Source organism: Stylophora pistillata, chromosome 12 (genome assembly GCF_964205215.1).
Source record: "Stylophora pistillata chromosome 12, jaStyPist1.2, whole genome shotgun sequence".
NCBI classification, from domain to species: domain Eukaryota; kingdom Metazoa; phylum Cnidaria; class Anthozoa; order Scleractinia; family Pocilloporidae; genus Stylophora; species Stylophora pistillata.
The window spans coordinates 22850055-22869604 of record NC_142530.1 but is presented as its reverse complement, the minus strand read 5'-3'; the positions used below and the strand labels follow the sequence as shown (position 1 = coordinate 22869604).

Genomic DNA, 19550 nt, shown 5'->3' with positions numbered 1-19550 from the left:
TTACACGTTTTTACAATTCTTGTATTCGTTTTATAGTAGTTTTTAGTGCGTCGAACGTGACTACGAGACGTTATGTCTAGCAAACTGACTCAATTATCGAACACGTTCCTGGCCTCGGCCCACAAAATTTCATCACAACGAAAAATTCACTTCTCTAGAGAAAATTATGGGGTTTGAACAAGGACCATTATCAGTAACCAATAGACACTTCAGGGGTATCCTCCCTTGAAAAAAGTTTGAATTCTAATTTCTTGGATTAAGGGAAACAGAGTCTAGGCTAAATAAGTGTGTTTTAATGCTTCACTTTTTTAACTAGAAAATGTAATCCCTCTGGTGAATTGAGTTCATGTGAGCATTCTTGCGATACTTGATCACTTTTGCAATTGTTTCTTTGGACAGCTCAAAACACAGCTGTTACATATACAGTACCTGCAGGGCAGGTGTATGTGGATCATTTGTGGAAACAATAGACTTAATATTTGCAGGTATAAATATGTTTTATACCTGACTGAGTGACTCATTTTATCCCAAGCTCTTAGGCTTAACTCCTTTTAAACAACCCTGTTCTCGCACCCTGAACTTGGCATGTCTCATAGCTGATAAAATATTAGCACAAGTGTTCCCAACCCCATGAGAACTGCCACAGCTTTTCTTAAATTGTCTTTTATGCATATCAGCTTTATACTTGCACACATAAATTTTCATTTTCTTCCTGATATCTTACAAGCGTGGCAAGCAGATAAATATAAAATGAGTGAGATAAAATTAGACAATCACTGTCTTTCAAAGCTGAAACTGTTCATTACAGCTGTTCTGATGGAAACCAGATCAATAGATCTGGGCTGAATGATTTTGACAATGTTTAACCCTCACAATATAAGAGTAGGAATGGAAGAAATATTTCAATGAAATAGCTTACTGCTTCATTTATAGAAAATTTTAGTTTGAAAGCAGGTCAAGGGTTTGTGGTTTCCCTCAAGGAAAAAGAATTTCAAAGTTCAAGGGTTAGACTTGCCCTCCAGAGAGCTCGTTTTACTAGTTTCATGTTTCTTGACATGAGATTGCAGTTATTTACTTTTTGTGTTGTTACCTTAGGATTGACATCAATACTTGCAAAATTGAAATTAAAAAGAAATAAATCATTAATGAGTTCTTTCTAGAAGGATGCCTTTTGGCCATAGAAAAAAAAAAAAAAAACAAGTGCATGAATTCATGAAAAAATAATTGGTGTTTTTCGTGATTACTTTAGTTTTGGTTTTATTGTTTGACGCTCATTCGAAAAGCGGTCTATATGCGAGTTAATTATTTCTGTTAATAGTACTGCATTAATTTTTTTTTTATTTTCAGGCGAACTAAAAAGCATTTTATTTATAAAAATAATTGATTTATATGCGTTGTTTGGTAGTAGATCACATACAATGTTTAAGTGTGGCAAGAAAACATGGCACACAACACGCAGCCAGACACTGACATGATATGCTACTGACAGCAACATGGGATCTATTTGTTTTACAAGATTACAAAGTAAGATGTTGTTAATGGTGATGTTAACTACAACATATTCATCTGTCCTTTAATAGATCATACAATACTTGTATAAATCAGCTTGTCATTTAAAATTCAAAAGAGCATATTGTCATTTAAAATTCAAAAGAGCATAGTCATATTCAAAACAGCATATTCATTTAAAATTCGAAAGAGCATGCAGAAGTAGCCTCTGTCACAGTGTTCAAATTGCCTGTGTAATATGCAGTCCTGATGTAAAAAGACAAACAAACCAACATAAAACAATGAAAAAACAATAACATCAAAATGGACTTTTTTTCTATCTTGGGGGAAGGGAAGGGGGGGCAGAAAAAGAGATTTTTTGCCTTTATAAAGAAAAGGAATTATGAGTTTTTGAATGGTGTAAGATAACAAAATGGAAAAGGAGTGGCTGAACAGTGTTAAATTCAGTGTTCAACATCATTATAAAGAAGAGACGAACACGGGTAATTTCCAATATTTTAATGATTGTTTTTCTATGAAGATTGGTCAAGATCCTAATATTCTGTGCAGCCCTCTCATTATGTACATAATCATGTTATTAAAAACTGAAAGATATGATATTCGAGCAAACCTCGGTAACATGCTTTTGTCTCTACGAGCGAGTTTCAGTATGTGAACGAGATTTCTTTGCAAGATTTTTAGGATATGTCAGGTAAAGATATACATCTAGAAACTTAATTTTTTAGTGAGTGAGAAAGTTAACTCGGCTGGAACGATTAAAAGCGTTTCTCTGATTAAAAAATCATTGGCTTAACGTGAGCTCTGCTTCTAAGACTTTTAATTTATTTCACGTATTACATTTACATCACTGTCGCAAGATCTCCGTGACGAATTATCCTCATTATGGTAAATCACAATTTCCCACCCACATCACAAAGGTTTGCGGACGTTGTTAATTTCGCTCTTTTAAATTCGTTTCGCTGCGAGGCTGGGGGTGCAAAGAAAAACTCTTTATTTTCAGGGAAAAGACTTGGCTGCTGTACACTTAGACGAAATGTTTTTCTCGAGTTTTCAGGTGTTTAGCAGCTTACTAGAAATGATTACTTGCTAGCAAGCGTTTAATGCAATCGTTACGCGCCGCCTTTTAGCTATCGATTAATAAAAGGGAATGCATGCTGTAAATTTTTCCTGTTACATGATTTGTTTGTGACACAATAAGCTTAACGGCTAAAGTAATGTCTGAGAACGTTCGTAGTGTTTTCGTTCTTAAAGTTCTCCACTGCGTGGCCTCGTCATATCTTTTGTCTCATTTGAAGAAACTCCCCTTAAGTCCTTTACACGTGTGTCGTGTCAGTCATTCCGCTGAGAAAAGACTTCCTATCATTGTGATTCTTGTCGTCTGCCATGTAACCCTGGGGACTCCCACGTCTTGTCAAGTTAGCTTGGAAGAAACTCGTTAATGAGCTTTTTCTCCTCCTAGATGCGTAGTCTCCGCTTGAATCTTCGCAAGAAAAACACATAATCTTTCTAAAAGCCCGGCGGTATTCGACGTTGAAGTAGGCATAAATGACAGGGTTACAAGCGCTGTTTAGATTCGGTAATATGAAGAAGAACAGGTAATAGATTGCTTTTTGCACCTTAGGTGGAAAGTGATCCAGAAAGTCCTCATTGTAGTTAGAAATGGTGAACATAATGAAAAAGGGAGCCCAGCATACTGTGAATGTACCTAGTACAATGGCAAGTGTTTTGGTGGCTTTGAAGTCGCGAACGATGCTTCTTTGCTTTCGCCTGTCCTCTTTACTGCTCGAGCCCGCGATCATGTCCTTCATTTTGTTGAAATGCTTCAATGCTGTGCGGAAAATTAAACTGTAACTGACGATCAACACAGTGAGGGGCGACAGGAAAGCAACTATGATGGCCATAGTGTAAAATACTTTGTTGTCATTGGAGCAGAGGCCGTGCGGAACGTCTAATGTTACTCCTCTGGTTCCGGGCCATTTGATTATAGCAAACGTGGCCAATATGGGCGCATACAGCCACACGCCGCCTATAGCCAGTAACGAACGTTTTTTTGTCATATTTCTATGGTAACTGAAGGGTTTGGTTATTTTCAAGTATCTATCCACTGATATGACGGCTAAGTTAGCTATGGAGGCTGCGGTACACACCATGTCCATCCAGATCCAAAGATAACACAAGCTGAGATTCGATAAGACAGTCACATTCACCACAATTCGAAACGGCAGTCCCGCGAGCCCGTAAAACAAGTCACTGACAGCCAGCGACGCAATGAACCAGTTGGTCGGGCTACGCAGCCGTTGGTCGATATAGATGGCTAAACATACTAGGGTGTTTCCCACCACTGTGAAGAACAATACGATCACGTAAAATGCCGTGAAAAGATTTTTCTGCAACTCGTTCTCTTGTCCAGTACTGTTTCCCGGTCCAGTTTCGTCATTTGTTGTGTTATTCATGTTGAAGTTAGCTTTCAACACCAAGGGGAGGTTGCTCACTCGGCTCTTCCAAACTGAAGCGACCAGTTGTTTGTGTTGAACTGAATCCTCAAAGTTAACTCACCCGCTTTTCTTGATATGTTTGGGTATTGATGCTCGACAACTGCTTTTGCACCTTTTACTTGGTCACAATCAATTGTGTTACACAGTTCAAATGCAGCTAATACCGTCAGTCTGATTTTCGTGTCCCTCTCCTGGACATTGAATTTAAAAGATATCCAGAATTACTTTGTTCAAGAAGAAACTTGACGCGACTGCAAAAAGTTAGTAATTCTGTGAAACTCGGTGATTCGTGTGATGAAACACCTGCTGCTTCTGGTGCAAATTGATGTTTTCTTCCTGTGGCCTGTCGGGTCTCCTGCCAGGAGAAGAAATAAAAAATCACAGACGTTTTGATTGAAAAAAAAAAATCGTCATTATTTAAAAACAATAACCATCATGATTTCGTCACTTTCGATTTTAAAGATCCTAGCTCGGACATTCTTCTCCCAAAACTAAAATGTCTCTAAAAAGAAATCGCTTGTTCCCTTGAGGGTGCAGCGGCTTAATTTATTAATTTGTCCGATTAAAAAATGTCTTCTCGTGCGTTTAGATGAGCTAATTGTAGCGTGGGAAGGTCATTTCATGATTCAAACAAGGGCTCTTGTTTGTGACCTTTCTAGTTTCCCAGCGCCGTCATTTATACTGTTCAATTGCTTTGTGGTGAGGCTCTCGAAAGGGTGCTTTGAATATCAGCTGTCATCGTTTTTTATGGACCATTAGGTGTTAGTCATAAAAAAGAGTTTTATGGAAGAAATTCTGGGAGTCTTAGATCATCTGGCGGGTGAGGACACGACTAACAGTTCAGATTTCAGCCACAGACTTTCCCTTCTTCAATGCGTCTTAATGACAAGAACAATAACGTGATAATAAAAAGAATAAATGAAGATAAAGAACATAAAGTACAGATATATCTCCGAGTGAGACGCCACTGACTGTGCATGTGGCGCAAGCTCGAAACTTTGACAGTTGTTTAGCCGCAGGGCTCTTATAGACCTTTTACATTTCCCTTATCAGGATGTTTCTGCGGGAACATCAGCCTTTAATGAAACAGTACCAACAATAGTTTCCTGCTGATAAAGATTGAAATCTCAAATACATCTTGTTATAAAAGTGTCCGAACTTTTCTTCGAAATTTATTGTGTGCCAGTCAAACTTGCATTAGTTGAAGTAATAACAATAGATTTTAAACAGGTTTTAAAGCGATTACAAAAAATGGGTGTAAAAGGATATCAAAAGTTTGTAAGCGACGAAAATGGGTTTTCTATTGATGTAGCGTTCCACCTAAATTTTACTTTGATTTTTATTTTTCGTAAAGTTTAATAATTTTGCTCTCAATAATTCTTTTTTTTTTCTCAAAAGGCTTTGCGAATCTAACACAGAGGACTTGTACGGAATGCGTGTTTTTCGCATTTTCACTTGATGGTTCGTTTTCAAAAACGTGCCTCATTTTACTCGTGTTCAAAATCATAATTTCCTATTGATTTTCAGTGAATTTTAACCATTCCTTTATCAAATAATACTACCAAGCCATTACCAATCGAATAATTTAAATTTGACTTTTGATGTCGTGATGCAAAATTTCTACTCCTCAACGAATTGTATCAGATTTTTGCACAAAAAGATTATTTCAAAGTGGTTGTGTTCCACTGATATACCTCTTTTTCAAATTCTTGCTGTAAGTTGTGGTAAAAGATATAATTTTATTGAGCATAGAGGCGCTATTTTCCAACTTCAAGTATTTTTTAACGATTGACTGATTTGCTTTAGCTTTGCTAGCTTACGGTTCCGAAAAATCTATCCAGTTGTTTGTTTTCATTAACAAGTCTCACAATTAGTTTTCTATGCCACGTTTTTTTTTTTTTTTTTCTATGTCATGGCGTAGATATCCACTTACAAAAGATGTTTAAAAATCTCATCTAGGCGTGGGTTATTGGATTTTCTATGCATGCAAGATAAATATTTCTGTTCGGGATTTGTTATTTCTAAGGGAGGATATTTGTCGCGCTGCTTTTTGGTAAAGTTTTATTGAGAGAAATATTCAAGTTCCTATAAAAAGGTCGAAGGACCCGGGCAGTTGAAAATTCATCAGTGAAAAAACATCGAAGAGAGTGCTCGTACCCTTAAATGAATTATGCAAACTAATCACTCGTAAGGACAGTAAAAATAGTTTTTATGCCAATATTTACCTTATTCAATTCTTCAACCCTCGAATGTTTTTTCCTCTTGAGCGTTTAGAGAGTTGTTCTTGGGTGGCCGAATCCACAGATTGATGCCGGGCGGCAGAATTTGGATCACTCAGTTATCACGACTGGTGTTGAACTAGAGTGTTTTTAACATCAATTGCTAATTGTCTTTTGGTTTTTGCATCGATTGCTAAATGTCTTTTGTTTCGCATTGGAATAAATAAAGAATTGTATCATTGTTTCTTCCAATTGAAAGCTTTATCACCTGTTTCTTTAGCCTACGGCTTAGCTTTGACACAAAATGATTCAATCCTGCTTAATCCAACAGATTTACGTCCTACTTCTTCCTGTCGTTGAGATTTCGCACTTTTCATTTCGCAGCGCCTTGTTTTAACGTACACTTAGCGAAACATCGGCAAAATACGAAGTAGATCAAACGGAGTTACATTGTGCAAAACAATCAAATTATGAAGGAAATACAAACTAAATGCGAAAATATGTGATTTGTATGGGACGGTGTTATAGGTTATCGCATATTAAGTACGTTTAGCGGGTTTTCTATGGCGGTCTTTCAAAGTATATTCGTTCATTGTAAGGATTTACTGCCCAAGATATTCAGAATAAATTAAGAAACTCTAATAGAGCGTCGCAACGGAAGAGTTTCCTCTCTTGTTCTGCTGCAAAAAGATTAAGCTTCTATCTTAACGCCAAAGAGCTTGTACCATTTTGAAATTTAAGTGTGACAAAATTTCCATAAGAGAGTATTTCTATAGAACTATCGTTGCTTTCTGTTAATCTGCTGATAAACAGATAGCTTTTCACCCGTGCATTATGATTATGCATGGATGTACATGACGTGATTAAGCAAACACAAACCTGGGAGAATCATCATAAAATTTACTTTCAAACATCCGTTCACATATAGAGTTATTTTTCTTTCGTGAAATCAAGAAATCAGAAACAGTTTACTAATCTAAAACACATCACTGAAAATTGCACGCAAAAAAAGAGCTACACTTCCCACACGACTTCGTTACAGTTTCAGGGCAAATAGGAGAATAACATCAAGTGATATGCAGAAGAGCTCGAGAAGTGTGCATTTGGGGCATTTTCGTTTACGTGAAGTTTTTAACATATTTAGCTTTTCTAAAACGATGACCGATTACATTGTTATCATGTACACGTTCACTGAAACATGGTTTTTCTATCAATTGCATTTTACTTTCTCTATTAATCACCACGAGGAGAACGAAAGCTGTGTTACGCAGTGACAACAGTGATTTTCTTTCACAATCTCCTTTCGTACTCGCGTACACACGTTTGGAAACAACTACATAATTGAGGAAGATTATTTGATCGATAAATATTGATTTCTGGCGCAGCGTCTCAACACTTGTGATATTCTTGTTTAACACGTTTTAAATTTTGAAAAAAATAAACGATACAAACGTCGTACTCAGGCAATGATTGTATTATTACAAAGAAATGAATTTTGTTGTTTGGGCAGTCTGTACCTTGATTTTGCATCTGGTTTTCATCGTTCACAATATCTCTATTTTTCTTATCATTTTAAATGACTCGAGAAAAGGGAGTTTAAGTGAGGGAGCCGAGAGCGCGAAGTGATGAAAGCACAGCTACCCAATTTCTATTTTTGTTTGTCGCGTTCAGTCTCACGCGATGTGTTTGAAACGTTCAAATCATTGAAAGAGTAAAAAGAACGGGAAAGGACTGCGCATTTACGCACTCGGTGTGTGTGCCAATGCGACCTAAGCTCATCAACTGATTTCGATTTGTATCGTCCGTCGTTATTTTTCCCAATTTTCGTGTCATCAGTTTTAAATTGTTATTTTTTCATAATCATCCGTTTTTCCCGTCCTTCTGTACCGTTGTAAGCCCGCCACAGGAAATCGATAACGCTACCTTAACAATATACAAACTTTAGTAACCGATATTTGAGTTAGATGTATGATTCTCCAAACACCACTTTTTACATTCCAACTCGATAACACTTTAAAAACAGCAAACCAGACGAAAGAAGATTGAATTACCACCACGAGCCACTGAAGCTAGTCTTTACTGCGACTGAAAATGCGAGATAGGTGGTGTATTAACTTGAACATTCAAGCTGATAAGCTCTGTTGAAAGTATCATAGCCAAATCAGAAACCTGGAAAACCTGCCCTTGCTTTGCATGGATGTAACTGTTAATTCATTCTCTTTTTCATCATCTGTCATCATCGTCTCTAGTGTTTTTTCTCTTATCGTAATTTTTACTGCTAATTAAGCTAATATCCCGTCATGGTGCAATACTCCACGTGGCGATAAGTCCTTGCGTGGTTTCAGTTTGCTGTAACGTGTAGTGGATTTTTACCATGTAAAATCTTTTGTGGTGCTAAGAAAGTAATTGATGCCTTCGGGGCCTAATCTGCGTCTGATCTGTTTCCGACACATTTTATAAACTATTAGCGCTCTCATGCAAAAATCAACAACAGTATTAGGAAAAGCTGAGATATTTGCTTGCCTTTGTCGATTTCGTAGTCCTTATTCTTTGTAACAATTTTCCATAGTAATACAAACCACAAGTAAAATGATACGTACCACAGTAAGCAGGTTAGAAAATGTGGGGGAAAAATACAGTACACCTTGTTCTGGTCTGTTTATTTTAGGCATTATGTGATATACGTACCACAGTAAGCAGTTCAGAAAGTGCTGGAGGCAAAATACGGTACACGTTGTGCTGGTCTGTTTATTTTAGGCATAATGCGATATTGGTTTCACAATGATAAGAGCCGAAACACACCTCATTCCAGACAAAGATCCTTTTGAAGAGCTCTCATCTACGGCAATTATGGCTTTACATGTGGTTAGAGTGAATCAATTTTCAATTTTTATCAGGGAATAATCTGTCAAACAGAGTGAGTATAATGAGATAGTGTACAGCATTAGGAAACTGTTATTAGATGATTCAACATGTAGGCGTGCACGTCAGGTTTTGGCACCAGCAATATAACTCACGAGTATTTCCTTCGAAACGTTTTCTTATCTCCCAAAAATCCGTGTTAGAATCACGGAAATGTGAAATGTACTAATAAGTTCGCAGTGATACAAGAGACAGGAACGGCAAGCTGTACGTGAAATAAATAAAACAAGCATGTTTCCTTGAGTACCAGTATAAAAGGACTGAGTAGTTGAATTACGTTTTTATTTGTCAATATTGGCATTATTTCATTATTGTGCCACAAAGGAAATTAAAGAGCTGTCCTGAGAGTAGTGATCTTTCACCATTTTTCCATGTTCTTTGAATTATGAACACGCTAGTCGAAAGACGCTTTTTAAAGTCGGAATTCTGTTGCATATCGTTTGAAATGCGGCTTCAAACCTTAAAATCAGCTATTGTACCTCAGCCTCCTATGAGCAGTTGGCTTACTCCGATGGTCTACAGTTATACAAAATTTTAGCGGACTTATCCTCATTTGCATGTTGTTGTCTTTTAATATCAAAACGTTTTCGAATGGCTTTTTCGAAAGTCACACAGTCAATATATGTGTAAAGGGCTTTTTGTTCGCCGCTTTTGAATGTAATGGTGATAAAATGTCGAACGTTGACAACATTGCAAAAAACATTGTTTTGCTATTGACACAAAATGAAGACTATTTTGGAGTATACATGTGTTGTTTTTGAGTGAACGTAATATCAAATTCGTTGGATTTCTTTTCTTCTTTGTTCCAGGCACATGACCATACACACATAGCATAAACATTACACAAATTTAAAATAATCGTTACTGACATAAAATCATATTTACTGCAACATCTATATTTTCCAAATAAGGAACAGATTGAGCTGAAAGAACTGTCTCTTTGGCTTCGGCTGGTGTTAGAATGTGGGAAGGTATCTGGTGGACCATACATTCGTTTGAAAGTGTTTCACATCACAGTTCTTGCAAGCATTCAAGGATTTTTTATACTTCTGTTCTGTAAATGTGAAAATGTGAATGGAAGGCAGTCATTGCCTAACACCACCCTTTTCATTTCAATAAAAAAAATATATATATTTTTTTTATTTTTTATTGTTATTTTTTTCATGAAACCTGAATGTATATTTGACATTTAACTCTCTAATCGGCAATTTTTTTTTTCACTGCGGGCGTCACCACCTGTTTCCTCTGGCAGGAAAAGGTGGAAGGAGAAATGACGATATACATGTACGGGCTTTATGTTTGTAGGCGGCTTTCGTAATTTTATGGAGTGCAACTTTGGTGGTCCTCCTGTGCGGCTACATTTGTAATGAGACAAAGCTGGGCTGTTGTCAGTCCAGATCCTAAACCATCTTCAACTAAGCCAAACCGTGTTTTGTCGCTGTGAATGTACCCTTTTGTGAACAACTTCAAAAGTTTCTTTTTAACCACAAGTAACTCGTGCTAAACAATTATGTAAAATGTCCAGTGTAAACTTCAGAACACTTACTTAAAGAGAACTATCGAGGTCTAATGAGTTTCTAAAACTGTAATTAGGGTTAGACTTCATTTTGATAACTGTGAATTATAATACCGTATATTAACACTGTATATACGTTCAACTCGTTAACAAAATATGTCTTGATCATTCTTAAGATTTTGGTTGAAGTAATTGTCATCTGTTCTTCTAAAGAATACTTGAAAATCATTTGCCGTGACGTATATCACCAGATGCCGGTCTTACAAAGAATGATTCAGCGATTCTGTACTCCTTCATCTTGTTTTTAATCTGAAGTATGTTTTCAAGGCTGAGTCATTTCTTTTGTTTTCAATTCGGTAAAAAAAAAAAACAAAAAAAAAAACGCATCAGTGGAAGCACCCAATTAGAAAAATTCGACAAACAAGTTAAACATAACTTTGGATGTTTCAACTTGGTAAATAACCAAAAAATGGTATGAATACAGAATGCTTCTTGTATCTTGAGGCAAATGCTCAATGTTTCAGAGGAAAGATGTTCTATTCATTCGTTATCGTAGGTGTATCCACAAGTTTCCTTCGTTTCGTTTTCCTCCACTTATATCTATTCATCGATTAAAACACCGTAAATATACGGGAATAGATTTTAAAAGCTTATCTAATCCTCCACACAACAAAGGTACTTAATGTTTAGCCTTATTGATAAATGTTTTTTGATGATTTTCGTCACGGTAGATGCTGATTGATTATAAAGATGGAAATTTTCATTTTCTTTTTGTTGCATTTGTATGTCGTATACGTCGTTCATTGGGTACTTTTTGTTGTTTGTATCGCTTGAGGTTTCCACATTTCATCTTACGAAACATGCAAAGTAAGACTCAGAATAAATAAACCCATGTCAATTGGCATTATTCGCAAAAAAATCTCAGGGTAGACAAGGCTTGAATGGTTCCGAGTAAGAGTGCCCCGCTGCTGTTAATATTGATTGTTTTCCGCTGTGGTCTGTTTGTTTCATTGCGCAAGACCATTATGGCAACTATCATGATCTCAAAACGCTCTCAGTTTAGATTCCTCTTTCATGACTAAGCTGAGTAGCCTACACTTAGATACACTTGGTATGACTTCATGAGATAAACAGATGAAACTCGTGTTATGCAGACGAAAGTATTCAATATTACAGAGACTCAAGTCCATACAATATCAATTATAGTGATATTGTAGAGTCCTGTTTAGTCATGGGAACAGAGTGGTAAATCGTCCCTGATGAACTTTGAGTCAATTTCTCAACCGACTCTTCGGAGAAAATGGATGCTTAACTTAGTTGCCCTTTTGTTTGCAAGAAGAAAAGTCGAGAATGGTTATACAACCGAAAAAAAGGGTATATGATCGATAAATTTTGGGTACGCGTTGCTGGATTTGCATGATTTTGGTCTGAAAAAGAGATCAAAATGGACAGTAACCAATAAAATAAGACAAATTCAAAGGAGAAATGCAAAATAGAACGAAAAAGATTAAAGAAAAAATTACGGCAAAGTGCTATATAAGTATTAAAGAGCTCGTTTGCTTGAGCTAAGTCTGCAGTTTGAGAGTTACCATACCTGAAACGGTGTTAAAATCTACTTAATGTTTTGTCCAATAAAGCCGCATTCTCAGAGTACGTTTGTAAAATATATTTTTACTCAAACCTCAAGACGTTCGACGTAGGGGGTATGCTCATAATTTAAGGAGATGTTGGAACATGTAAAGGTGCGTCAGGTGACTCTGTAGATTTTCATATGTTTTTATATGAATGCTTTGAAGTTTGGAATCTCATTTTTGTTGGATCTTCAACGAAGGAAAGATGGCTCAGTTTACTTTTTTCTCATATATATTTCCAGTGCCACTTTTGTTAGTGAAATTAAATTTTCAGTTTCGATTTAACTTTGGCAATGATCTTGTTTCGTTGCGTTGATAGATTTATTACTTGATAAGAAAGAGAAAAGCAAAGTCGAAAAATTGCATATAACGTAGTAGGATGTCTATGTTATATGCAAATATTGGTTTATGCAGCCGCTCTTCAATTTTGGTATGGTTACCTTATGACCTTGGGATCAACAGTTAAATCAAAGAAGCATGAGGTGTAGCGCTAATAGCATTTCGCTTTGGAATGCTTGTGAATCAATTTCATGGGGGCCAGGCGTAAAGAAAATCCGTTGTGTCAGTTATACCACGTTGTATCAGATACAACGTGGAGAAATATAATTTTCTGTTCATAGCTTAGAAATGCACTCAAAGCTGAAGAAAGAGGTTAAAGCTTGTTTACAAATGCACTTAATAATCTCAACCGAGATGACGTTCTCGGTTGTCGATGTTTCAAACTGAAAATAGAGTTATTTGTTTCAGAGTGTGGCAGGACACCTGACTAACGTAAGATTCGACATTCACAAAAGTATGAAAAAGAAAAACCAATTGATATTCAGGCAAACATATTACAATAATAGCTTTTTAGGCAGGTGTATCGATTCAAGCGGAAAGCCTTAGAAATGAAAATACGTTATTGTCTCAACCTGTTTGCTCGCCGCTCGACTTCAGAAAGACTCAATATTTTCATTGTTTCTGTATCTGGTGAAGTTACTAACTCTTTTACGTTTTTTTGTTTACAACAACGGCATGCCCTGTTACAAATACCGATATTGATTGCTGGCCTCTTGGGTAATAGTTCAAAAGCATGAGCATTTTTTTCAAGTGCAAAACTGTCACATAATCGAATTTCACCGTCCAAATAATTTTGCCCGATTTATTTTACAGAATTGGTGGAAGGAGAGGAACCGAAAGTGTGTCAAGTTCGTTGTTGCGTTAATTAGAATGCTATTTGAGTGGTAAGAGCTAAGTAAAGCTTTGTGGCACTTTCCGTGTGAGATTACAAAAGCTGTTCGCAGTTGCTCTTTCGAGTACGCTCTCGTAGACGTTTAATTTCCCAAGGATAGGTAGCAATTTTGAGAGAGTAGTTTCATGAGACTACGGAACCCGACACAATTTGTCGAACGTTTCTTTCAATGTTTCATGCGTTATTTGTTCCCTCTCTTTCAGTTTTAGGATAACATTTGGTAGATGACATTGCTTACAAAACTAAAAAAAAACCAATTGGACGGCGCGATGAACTGTGAGACTGACAGCACTAACCTCGTAATTCAAAGAAGGATAACGATTAGCACCTTGCATACGTTCAAAATTTTACAGTCAGGGCTCGACGCTAACAGTAGCCCACTAGCCACAGAATAGTAGAAATTCAGCTTTGACTAGTGGTTTTAGATTTCCACTCGCCAGTTTGGGCAGTAAACAAACTAAAATTGTCGTAACATCTAAGATGTCATAAGCCGCTTGGCTACTAAGTTGAGGAGTTAGTGGCGAGCCCTGCAAGTGCAGTTTCAGTGTGTATATTTTTGTGCAGTAACCAAGAGGATCTTTCAGATAACTTGGTTACTGACTGTGTGGCATGAACTTCGGCAGGTTTCTTAAAACCTGCTGCAAGTGTAAAATTAGTGACTGGGACAAGGCTGTGCAATGTGGTGTTATAGTGGTCGCCGAATTTGAGATTGCCGATCGTAATTCAAATTGAATGCCAAACTGCGTTGTTGATACATACGTACGCTTTCGACGTAAGTTCTTGAGCTTGCTGCTTACCAATTTTTCCGCTGTCGCTGAAAAATCGTGCCACTTTGCTTAACACTTCCTCCAGTCTTATGGAACTTACAGAAAAGTAAAATTTCAGGAATTTTCATCACAGTAAAAGTCCTTACTGGAAATACTTTTTACCGACACACGGACTCGCTTAGATGGCTATAAATATTAGGCTCCAAAGTGTCTACTGATTTGTTTCTGTCATTATTGGTCAGTACCTCGCGAACAAAGAACTCAGTAAAGCGTAAACTTAGAAGTTCAAGGCGGCCATTTATATCCTTCCAAATTGCTCGTTAATCGCTTTTTGTGGTAAACTGTCAATCCAACTGTGTTTTTGGACTATGCAAATTGTTGTTAGTAATAGGTATAGAGGCGATTAGGAAGATGTTTTGTCGCCGGAAATATTTATTCCAAAGTTTTGTACTTACATTGAAAATGCAAACGAACAATTAGAAGAGGCTGATTTAAGTTTCATGAAGCTAGGTTTCCAGCTCGTTGTACTTGAAAATTTGGTCGTGATATAGTCTTGTTTGTCTTTTAGTTCCGTCTGACAACATACACTTCCTCAACGAAATAACTTACAAAGTCTTACGATGATTTCCGTAAGCGCAGTGATATTTTTCTTTATCGGAACTAATTAAAAATGAAAATTCATCTGTGCTTACCGCTCCGCTTGGCCGAGCAATCATTGTCAGCTTGCGTTTTTAAGTTGTTTTTACTATTCGCTGATTGAACGGTCCGCACGACAAACTCAATAATCGTTATTCATCGTGTTGCTATTAAAGAACCGGCTGTTTTAACGATACTTACATTGAACATTAATTACCGCAGTGTTTCTGAACATGAAAAGCAAAATACACAGAAGTTGCTGCGACTGATTGGCTAACAAAGCCTGGATTAACATAACAACCTACCTAGGCTACTGTTTCGTGGCCACCTTTTTCCTTTTGTTCCACATTTGCCTATAAGGCAAGGTTTTGAAGCTTTTCCGACCTCAATGCGCCCAACAGCAAACAAATCGTTCTGGTTGCTCGGGAGGTTTTTTCAACTTTCAAGTGACCTTGAACGCCAGACAAAAGTGGTTAGTCAGAACACAAACAGATGGCGTTGTTGCCAGCAGCTGACTGGAGCCCCCGGGGTATGTATTCTATAGTCCTCCGCAAATTGCGTGGACACTAATTGCCGCGAACTGATTGGCCAATTTCGGTTAGCCGCGACAAAGTCATCTTTAGAAACACAGTTCATTGAACCTCGAATTGTTTTCTTTTGTTGTAAACCAGCGAACTGGAAGCAGACCACGTTTCGGAAATGTCTTTTTTTCTAAAATCACTTTTGATATAGATTCGTTGACTTCAATATCTTAAACTTGAGTGTACAGTACTAATGATATCTTGTAGTTTATTACTGGCTGTCGTTACCGCGAACGTCTCGAAGAGCTTTCTAGTCTAATTATGATAATCAAGTACAGAGGTGACATGTGCCCTGAGTAGGTGCCATTTGATCCTCACAATGCTCACCGATTCTGCTCTCAAGAACAACAGCAGTTATACTTTTAAATATTATTTTTTTCGGGGACTGAATTCTAAAGCTTAGAACTCGAGCCCTGTGAAATAGTAACCAGCTCAGACGTATTGTATGAAGCTGTTTTTTTTTGTTGTTGTTTTCTAGAAGAATTGACCACGATGCTTAAGAGTTTCTCAGCCGTGAACTTTTCATAACTTTGCTCCTTTTGAGTGGTCTATTTTTAAGTTAAGATCAATTTTGAATTAAATTTTGTCACGACTTGTTTTCATTTCCTGTTGAGATGTTGCTTAGTTAATATTGTGAACCACCAGTTTCAGTTCTATTTTACACCCTGAATTAACTCAGTTAATTAGGATTAATTTGTAATTCGCTTTGTGAGGCTAATATTTGTTGTGATTTGCCAAAGACCAACCATGTCAACCACATCATCTGTGTTCAAATACTGCTGGAATAAAGCACTCTTTTCGGTTCGATGTCTCCAAGTTCTTAACAAGAGGTACCCTCAAACTAGTCTCCTTTCCCAAAAAACGATACCTCGGTTGCTCGCCAACAAATGTTTTATTGTAGTTGCGACAAATGACTAAAGAGGGTAAGTGTCTAAAGAAACTGTGATGCTGCAGCATTTCGGCGCTGTAACAAAGCGCTATCGTTTGAAACGTTAGCTTTAGAAAATGTTTACGGAGGACAATTTACATTATCGACGCAGTTGATTAAAACCAATTTATCTTGTAGTTATGGTCTAGTGGGGCGAGAAGTTCACAAGGTCCCGGTGATCAAAGTACGGTTTGGCTCAAATAAGTAAATTTTGAAATTAGCATTCAGGGAATGCACTTTTTACCTCTCCTGTCCAACCAGTAAATTAACGCTAATTAATGTCAATTTGAGAAAATTTTCAGTCATGAAGGGTCATCTTTTACAGAAGCGTTTACTATAAAACAAGGTCTCTTTACAAAGCTCTTTATACTCCTAAGGATCAGGGAGGTAAATTTAATCTTGATTGATTTACAGTGGCAGCCAGTTTTTTTCGATATCTTTTAAACTCTTGCGTTGAATATTTGGTTGCTATCTTTTGGAGAAGAACCATACGCAAAATGTTCTGAATACCAACTACTTTGATAGTTTACAGTTGCAATTCAGTGATACAAAAATATATGATCAAGGCCATGTAGGTATGTGGGCAAGTATGAACTGTTTATCTGATATTAGCCATACGCAGAGCTTTCAAGCGACACAAGCCCACTTTTTCCTTCACATTGAACTTCATGAAACGTCCCTTAGCTAATATCGTCTGGGCACTCGACATGAAATACTATCCTTGGAATGTAAACGTCACTCATAGTCTACGACATTGCGTGAGTTAAGCGATGACAGGGTAAAATTTTAAGGGAGGGTGTGGTAGATACGTGACGGAGGGGGAGTCGAGAAAAGAAATTAAAGGTTGAGGGTGTTATGTTGTTATAATGAATCAAATCAATGGTTTGCCCTTCAAACTCAATTAAACGAAACACTATCGTCTTCTGCTTAAGTAAAATATTGCTTTAAAATGAATTAAAACGTTTTGAATTTTGAAATTAAAAAATGGATGCTTTTCATTAATGAATAAAGAATATTGCATGTGAGAAAAACTGAAATGAGAAACTAGAGCGAAAAAAAAAAAAAACAACTTCGCTATTTGAAATGGAGCTCCTACATACGCCAATCGATACTTCAATTTTTTTTTCGCAAACGAAAAGAAAGTCATTCATCCAAAGTTTCACAAGGGTCGATTCAATCATGTTTTGATGATTTGTCACGCAGTCGGTTTTGTTCTCAAGCAATTTGATGATCGAAAGGAGGAAAAACATCTGTAAAGATAATGGAATACAAACGACGTTTTAAGTTATAAATTACACATAAATTATTTTAAAAAGTGAAAGCCATATTGCGTTGTTATCTTTACACTGACATGTTACTTTGGTAAGGTAATGGATTATTTTGTGGTGTTGTGTTTGCGTGACCGTTTTTTGCTTCCGGTTCCGGTTGGGAACTCTCGAACAACTAAGTGTAACAGCAATTGAAGTATAAATGGCTTTTCGGTAATGTCTTTGGTATGAACTATAAACCGCACGAACGAAAATGGAATATATATATATATATATTTTTTTTTAAAATAATTAGCTTTATCTTTGTTTTTCTTCGGAAAATCAAAGACGAATTAATTACGATAAAAAATGTACAATTAACAGCAATCGTACTGAACTAAACTATGGTACTTCCATTTCATCGTTCAAAGAGACAAAACAAAAGCTCAGTACGAGTAACGAATGGACTGATATATGACAAACATTTCTTCAATTAGCCATTGAAAATAGAATCCTGCAACATAAGCCATATTTGGCATAATTTGAATTTACAATTAATATTGCATACAAGATTGAACCCTATGTAAACAGTGGTGAGAGTTACCCTTAATCAGTTCTTAATACAATGCTTTCAGTTCAAATAAACTCGCCGCTAAATACCGTTATAATTTTGACTTTTGGTGCTTTTCAAGAATTTTAAACCTTTTATCTCGCCGTAGTAGTAACAAATTAAGGCCAGACTTCAGTGAAACAAGGAAAAAACTTACCAAAATTCACGTGAGAAACATCTCTCTCCCAGAACATCGATTTTCCACGTTGATCAAGCCTGGTGCTGAGAATTTAACCCTTAAATGAACTTTGTATTTTTATTCCTTCAAAATCGAGAATCTTCGTGACACACGGACGAGCCAATTTTGTTAGTCCTTAATCTTGACTTATCTGCTTAAAGCATATGTTTTCAAACAACCGTGGTTCTTTTTTTAGTCAATCCTTACGTGCGTCACTTGAAGCGGGTCATTTCCGCCGCCTTCTGTGACGTCACGTACGCGTCACGCAACGACAGGTGTGCTTCCTTGAGTGGCTTTATATTGTGGTTTCTCTTTTGTCTGAATATTGTTTCTGGCATGAAACGTCACTCATTTATTCGTTTACGTTGCCTTGTAATTACTTTTGAACTGGAGGCCTTTTTTCACTCTTGTTGCCACTTAAAAGGATTAGTTCAGCACAACGTGAGTTCAACTCGTTTAACCTTAACTCTAAAAAAAGAAATTACAAGTGTTCGTTTCAAATCACGTACAAAACAATGATTGAGTCACGAATAGCGATATCCTGATTGAAAAGCCGACTACAAAGGCATCCTCCACATTAATGAAATATACATAAGCAAAAACGCTTGCTATTCGGAATTTTTAGACGGTGAAAGAAACACAGAAAACAATAAAAATTTGTTCCTTGTTATTTACTTAAGTGAGATTTTTCTGTTGATTTAAGTTTGTATGGACAGATTGACATCCCGTAAAGATAGGCAAATGAAATTTCATTTTCACGACATGGTTCTTTTAAGAATTTATTTTAGGGATATCCTCCGAGTGACTCGAGGTCACGTAAAATTGCTGAAAACTTGAAAATGCCAGTCGACAACGAGGTCATATTGAATCACGTAGAATTGCAATTTGGATGAATATTAATGTTTTACTCGTATTTTTTTAGACTTTTCGTCCATCAGGTTTGACCGGTCTTAAATTTGAGTCATGCTGATTAACTGCTTTACATGACCTGAACATAAAAAAAAAAAAGAAAAACCGTCTCAACTCCTAGGTTGGGCACAGAAAATTACATGAACGTCAAGCGAGTCAGACTGTTGTTAT

At 36.7% G+C, this 19550-nt stretch overlaps 1 protein-coding gene across 7 annotated transcripts in view; it reads right to left on the bottom strand.

Annotated features, from left to right (window-relative positions):
* Positions 1-1992: 1992 nt before the first annotated feature.
* Positions 1993-19550, bottom strand: part of LOC111331923 (D(1) dopamine receptor) — a 19895-nt gene continuing 2337 nt past the window's right edge. For 2 of the 7 annotated variants that reach the window (XM_022937147.2, XM_088740395.1), the window contains exons 2-3: positions 15232-15377; positions 1993-4359 (exon numbers count right to left, since the gene is read on the bottom strand). In XM_022937147.2, the coding sequence (XP_022792882.1) occupies positions 2823-3962 (1140 nt within the window). In that variant the 5' untranslated portion in view covers positions 3963-4359; positions 15232-15377 and the 3' untranslated portion in view covers positions 1993-2822. Of the gene's footprint in view, positions 4360-14282; positions 14848-15231; positions 15378-18449; positions 18643-19550 lie in introns of those variants that run through there. The other 5 variants (XM_088740394.1, XM_088740396.1, XM_022937149.2 and 2 more) reach the window with 5 other exon arrangements.